The sequence below is a fragment of the Rhinoderma darwinii genome, chromosome 12 (assembly GCF_050947455.1).
Source record: "Rhinoderma darwinii isolate aRhiDar2 chromosome 12, aRhiDar2.hap1, whole genome shotgun sequence".
Taxonomy (NCBI): domain Eukaryota; kingdom Metazoa; phylum Chordata; class Amphibia; order Anura; family Rhinodermatidae; genus Rhinoderma; species Rhinoderma darwinii.
This window is the reverse complement of record NC_134698.1, coordinates 25,577,607-25,584,527: the sequence shown is the minus strand read 5'-3', so window position 1 is coordinate 25,584,527 and position 6,921 is coordinate 25,577,607. Positions and strand designations below refer to the sequence as shown.

Below are 6,921 nucleotides of genomic sequence, written 5' to 3'. Positions count from 1 at the left end.
GTCACGAGAAAACAATCTCAGAATCGCTTGGATAGGTAAAAGCATTCCGGAGTTATTACCACATAAAGGCTCAGTCCTGCAGGGGTTAAAAAAAATTGATATCTGTTGTGCATAATAATTAGCATTTTGAGTTTTTTACTTCTAAAAAAAAAAATCTGTTATCATTAGGAGATTTGTTCAATAAAATTTGCATTATACTCCAACGGTTGATGGCGTGAAGATTATACTGACTGTCATTTGCATCGACTATTTCGTAAAATCAGCGAAAAATAACATTTGCATAATAATTTGGAACGCGGTGTAAATAAAAATCACTGTTGTTATCTACATTACAGCGCCGATCACATTATGTAGAATATAGGGCACTTATAATGGGGTGACAGAGCTGCGGTCATGTGACCTTATGTCTAAAGGTCTTTTTGCAGGACAAATACAATGCTGTTTCGTCGCGTTTTTTGCCGCAATTCGCTGCAAATAGTGCCAAAAACGACATTGTACTTTGGGTGGCTATGGGCCCCCTGGGAGTCTCGGGCCCCGGGCGGCCATCCAAAACACCCTATGATGATCCGCCATGGGGCATGGACACCCATCCCTAAAAATCTGCAAAGGTGTCCATAGGCCATTGAAATGAATGGGTCCGTAATAACGGATGAAAAATACGGACGTGTGCATGGGGCCGCGCCGTATTATTTAGGCCACACGGTCTTGGAAGTCGTTTTCCAGCGTTGGCTGTAGTCACATGCTCAGTGTACCTAAAATGCACCACCAAATTAGCTAAACCATTCGGCTGCTTCCATTACTAAAGGTCGGGCCCATGCATAAAAGTGTCAAATATGAAGGAATTATTTCATCCTACAGGAAAACTGACATAATCATTCCTCTCCAGGGAACTCCATGGAACAGCGCGCGCCGCCGAACAGCTAAACGAAAGACTACATCTCCCAAGATGCTTTTGTGCTTCCTTTACAATCACGTGGTATGTTTTAGCAAATCATCTCAAGGTACTCGAGAAGACAGCTGCGGTGGGCAGGCGCGTCACGTGACAGGTCTCGTAGTAGACCAATCAGACAACAGTTACTTTATTTCAAATCTGGTTTGTGTAGCGGCGTAGACTCCTTGAGCTGCGGAGATAACTGCACGGGCGGTGAGTGACGTGATGTGCCGGTGGAATATATCGCTAGTGATGGAGGGCAGCTCGTGGTGTGCGCCGCCCCCCGCTGGACCCTGTAGCGGCGCTGCCACAGTTTGCCCTCCATGTCGTAGATTATGTGCACTGTAACCTGGGGGGAGGGTTTATAAGCAATATGTGAGTAGGCGTTATCAGTACTTATACAACGGAGCGTATATAATGTAGAATTGTCTTTCAATTCTCTACCAATGGGCTGATCTTGGGAGACAGTGACTTTGGGGAGGGGCGTTGTGGAGGGTATACACCGTGTGTGGTATATATGTGTGTATATCCTTATCTCTGCGATGGGCACATGTGCATTTTTAAGAACAGGCTTATTTTATTCGCGGAGGCGCGGGGTCATGGGCACAGCTTTGGCTGTAGCACATTTTTTCTAATCTACAACATTTATAACCGTTGCATCTGCACGTCCCCAGCAGACTGGCCTAAAATGTAAGGCTAAATTCACACTTTCGTTGTATAATCTCTTAGGCCCCATGCACACGAACGTATTTTTGTCCACCCGTAAATACGGGTCCTTGGTCACACGTATGCGACCCGTATTGCACCCGTATTTCCGGGCACGTTTTCTCTGCAAAATTGCGCTGCGCTAATCGGCAGCCCCTTCTCTCTATCAGTGCAGAATAGAGAGAAGGGACAGCCCTTACCGATATAAAAGTAAAAGAAATTCATAACCCCTCTCTTCACATCCAGCCCGACCTCCCTGGATGACGCGGCAGTCCATGTGACCGCTGCAACCAGTGATTGGCCTGTGATTGGCTGTAACGTCATCCCAGGAGGCCGGACTTGAGGAAGAAGCAGGGAGTTCTGGGTAAATATGAATGTCTTTTTTTTTTTTTTTTACAGCTTTATCTATATTTGATCGGTAGTTTCTGTCCCGGGTGCTGAGAGTTACTGCTGATCGTTTAACGCTTTCAGCACCCTGGACAGTGACTATTTACTGTTGTCGCCTAGCAACGCTCCTGTAATTACGGGTGCACACACGTAGTCACCCGTAATTACGGGAGCCCCATAGACTCCTATGGGCTGCCCGTGCCGTAATTACGGCCTGAAATAGGACATGTTCTATAATTTTTCAACGGCCCGACACCTTCCCGTAAGCATACGGGGAGGTACACGTGGCCAATAGAAGTCCATGGGCCCATAAAAACGTGCCGTAATTTCTCTATTCAAAAAAATGGATGTGTAATGGATGGTTCTTTATCACTGGTGTCAATGTAAGGGCCTGTTCACATCACCGTTCGCTTTCTGTTCCGGGGTTCCGTCTGTGGTTTCCATCGGGTGAACCCCGCAACGGAAATTGAAAGTGAAACCACAGCTTCCGTTTCAAACTCCACAAACATCCCCAAAAAAAAATCACAACTGACACACAATTGCTACGTGTGGGGCCATTGCATTCACAGCCGTCTACAGAGATGAATTAATTTCAGTTCATTGGATATCAGTTCCTTGGTATTCTGCACATGGACACTGGACCAATGAGCTAACACCTTACCTCTCTCCCGTAGCGGACAGTCTCCCTCGACAGGCGCAATCTTCTCTCTCCCTCTCTCTCCCTCTCTCTCTCTCCCTCTCTCTCTCTCTCCCTCTCTCTCCTCCCCCCCTCTCTCTCTATCTCTCCCTCTCTCTCTCCTCCCCCCCTCTCTCTCTCTCTCCTCCCCCCCTCTCTCTCTCCCCCCCTCTCTCTCTCCCCCCCTCTCTCTCTCCTCCCCTCTCTCTCCCCCCCTCTCTCTCTCTCCCTCCCCCTCTCTCTCTCTCTCTCCCTCCCCCTCTCTCTCTGTCTCCTCCCCCCCTCTCTCTCCTCCCCCCTCTCTCTCTCTCTCTCCTCCCCCCCTCTCTCTCTCTCTCTCCTCCCCCCTCTCTCTCTCTCTCCTCTCTCTTTCTCCTCCCCCCCTCTCTCTCTTTCTCCCCCCCCTCTCTCTCTTTCTCTTTCTCCTATAGTCATTCAGTTATGTGTACAAATGAAAGGAATAGGTGCAGCCACGTGACCATGGGGATACTAAAATTAGCTGAAGAAATTTAGTGTTACTCAGTGGCCACTAAAATCTATGGGCCATCATGTAATACATGCTCATCCCCAGTATTTCACAGCGAGCTTCTCAGCTTTAGTCTTTGTAAACATCTGCGTTGGTGTTTCGGTTTTCAAAGCGTTCAGGATCCGTCACACCGCAAATACCAACATGCCTGACAGACCCCATTGACTTACAGTGAGTTCCGCCAAGGTGTCTTTTTTTGATAGGAGAATATAGTGCAGCATGCTGCACCGTTTTCCCTGTCAAATTTTACGGAATCTGCGACAGCGGCCCTGAATGATGCCTCCGATGCAGATGTATCATAGGGAAGATATTGGTCATTGCTGATATACCTGTTATCTTTACAATATTTTGTATCCGTTTGTACAGCAGAGTATGGCACAGGACGGAGATGAGTGGGAACTCAGTAAGGAAAATGTTCAACCTCTTCGACATGGGAGGGATATGTCGACTCTGCAGGAGGTTCTCTCCCAGCAAGTCCATGCCAACCATAATGCCATCCTGCAAAGGAAACAGTGAGTAATTCACTAAACAGACAATAACTACTACATCAGGAGAGTCCAAGGAGGAGTCATTACCGTGTATACACCTGTATATTGTATCAGCATGTTACAAACCGTTCCTCCAGTTACTTCTCCACTGGCAATAAATATGTATGTTCTGGGGAGGGTAAAATAACATGAGTTAGGCTATGTTCACACTTCAATAATTTATTTTCCGGTTCTCCGTGACAACCCGGATAGCATAGTAAACCGTAAAATCTGATGGACCCATCGTGAGTTAATTGGATCTATCCGGATCCTTTGCAAAACGGATTCATCATTTCCATCATCGTTCACATAAAATGTAAGCCATGATACTAGTGTCAAGTCCGAATTTCAGGGTAGCTTCCTTCTCCCTGTTATTCCACACCGAATAACCACCTCTGTAAATTGAAAGCTGAAGGCATGCCTGGAAAGAAGTAAACCAGCCAAAGAGATGTTGGTACACAGCTTTCCTCAGATAGGACAGGAAGCGAACTAACTTTATTCAGAACAAAGAAACACAGGAAAAGACACATGCTCCCTCACTAGGGATGTGGGAGTGCCCAAGCCCCCACCGGCTTCTCAGCTGCAAGTTCTTCTGTACACTCTTCTTGCATTCCAGGGGGCGGTGTCTTCCATAGGTGTGTCCGTCATGAACAAAGAACTTGTTATATATATATCAGTATATTACACAAAGAACTGAAATGTATATACATATGTGTGAGGATAATATTTTTGCAAACAATATACATGGTAATGATCCCTGACACTAGTGTGAACATACTCAAGTCCGCATGTGACTTACCCACGTGCTCTGAGTGACATGTAAGGCCTTGTAGTCCCACAACGGCTGTAGTGTCACCGGTTGGAGACCTCCGCCTTAGAGCTCCTGTAGAATCTCCGTACCGAAAGTCTGCAGCGTTTTACGCAAGATAAGTTGAAATGCTGCAAATTGAGAATCTGCGCCGCGGGTCAATTTCTGCAGCATTTATGCAACATGTGCGGGAGCTGTAAGTGCCTATTCACCAGAATGTTCCTCGGCCATGTGCTTAGGTGCCATGGGCTCCTCCGTTTAAAAATTTACTAACAAAACTAAAATGGTCACAAATGCAACAAAAAAAAAATTGTTTCCATCTGAAGCCGTCTTACAACGAGATCCTCCACGTCTTTGTAGTATATGATTATATAGGGGGATCAGTGGATGAAGGATCTATAGTGACATGAAATAAGCGCCTAAAAAAGCTGAGATGTGTAACCAATATTTGTATTGCCAAAACATGGAGGGATAATGTTTTGGTTCTTTATTCATTTAGTTCTTTTTTTTTTTAAGGGCCTTTGAATTGGAACTTCACTTTTACACTGGAGATGATCCTTTGGATGTTTGGGACCGGTATGTCAATTGTTGATGGACTCTTCTATAACAGTAATGATATTTAGGTTGGCTAATAGTTTGTTGGTGCATTGTAAGTGAGCACAGGATAGATGGGGTGCTTGTATGGAGAGAAGTTTTTATTTTGTTTCATTTCAATTTTACAGAAAAAAAATCACCTAAAAGAAAGTTGTTTTCATTGACCGTCATATTGCACTTATTTGTATGAGGTCGAGTTACAAGAGTCATTACTAAGCATATGGGGATTATGGAAGAAGGATAAAGGAGGGGGTTTACAGCATGACTTGGTGGAGCAGCCATGGGGGATGAAATCCTGTAAAGCATAATCATTACATTGCTGTCCTTATTTGAGAATATTGTGGCCCCTCTGTGGGGACTGCTTTTTCTGTCAAGAATGTCATAATCTTTAAACCTTTGATTTGTTAATGGGTAGGACGGAGCTCCAGAAAAGTGCCATTTTTTTTTTTTTTTTTTAGAAGACTTCATAGATGAGTGACCTGGAAAAGGTTTTATGCATCTGTTTTATGCCGAGAAAGTGGAAACCATTACCCTAAACCCATGTGAGCAGGACTTCTCAAACTCCATCATATGATCCTTTTCTTAACTGCTGACTGGCTAAGAGGGATCATGTGATCACATAACCAGGAAGTTCTTGCTTTTCAGTCCCTCTTATTGGCACTTTGGGTGTTTAGTGGAGGTCATTGTGCCCACTAGTATAACTCTATCATTTTTTTTATTTTATTCATAGAGGTTTTCATTTTAAAGTGGTTGTACAGGATAAGGAAATCATGGCTGCTCAACATGGCGCTGAGCTGCAGTACCACACACAACCTGTGGGCGGCTGTAGCAGTGTTTTTTGGAAGAAAGCCGCCATGTTTTTATGATCCTGTGCAATCCCTGTGCTAGCTATCGGATTGTTAAAAACCGTTCTCATACTTGAACTTATTCTATGTTGTAGGTATATAAAATGGGCAGAACAAGCATATCCCCAGGGAGGTAAAGAGAGCAACTTGTCTCCACTGCTAGAGAGAGCGGTCAGGATATTCCACCAAGAGCAGAAGTATTATGGAGATCTGCGCTATCTCAATATTTGCCTCAAGTTTGTAAGTTCAGCAAAATAATTTCTCATTTTCTTTGTAAGGCTATGTTGACACCATGTAATCCATTTAACGGCATATGTGCAATTGGATTAAATTACAGTGAATTAACATGGATGCACATCAATTTCCATCGCTTTTTAAGCATATCAGTTTTTCTTTGTTCTATAAAAAAGACCCCCCCCCCCCCACACACACACACACCAGCAAAGCAAAACCGAAAACAGATGCTGTTTCACAAATTCCTAATGTGTGAATATAGCCTAATAGAATACAGACACCTTTTATGTAAAAAAAAATATATTATATTTTTACAGGTTAGTGGTTACCTGGAGTTAAATAAAAAAAAAAAAAAAAAGTTGCAAGCTGTAATCCTCAATCCTTCATTCACTTTCACACCCCTGATATTCACTTTTTTTTTTTTTTTCATGTCCCTCCCAGGATTACATGCTGGATGTTGAGGTCTGATTCCAGGATGCTGCAGCATTCACTATCTCATGTATCAGCACAGGTTCATTTCTGTACTGCTTTCTCTTTCTACAGCTCATGAGGGATCTCTTCTCCCTTGTGCTGACCAGCACTGATGCTGAGGAGGTTGATTTTCCCCCTACCTTCCCCAGCAGACTCTGCCGTGGGTTCTTTTATATACTGATTTACAGCCTGTGTGCTTCACTCCCTGCAGACTGCC

General features: G+C 44.3%; 1 protein-coding gene across 5 annotated transcripts; it reads left to right on the top strand.

The window, feature by feature from the left end:
- The first annotated feature begins 891 nt into the window (after positions 1–891).
- On the top strand, positions 892–6,344 carry LOC142664694 (mitotic checkpoint serine/threonine-protein kinase BUB1 beta-like). Of its 5 annotated transcripts, none has more exons than XM_075843943.1 (4): positions 892–976; positions 3,592–3,737; positions 5,077–5,136; positions 6,095–6,344. In XM_075843943.1, exons 1-4 carry the CDS (start codon positions 947–949, stop codon positions 6,255–6,257), a joined length of 399 nt encoding a protein of 132 aa, XP_075700058.1. In that variant the 5' UTR covers positions 892–946; the 3' UTR covers positions 6,258–6,344. The 5 variants fall into 5 exon arrangements, with proteins under 5 accessions (XP_075700058.1, XP_075700061.1, XP_075700060.1 ...); XM_075843946.1 differs by lacking the exon at positions 892–976 and adding an exon at positions 997–1,144 and having other exon boundaries at positions 3,595–3,737; XM_075843945.1 differs by lacking the exon at positions 892–976 and adding an exon at positions 997–1,144.
- Positions 6,345–6,921: the final 577 nt, after the last annotated feature.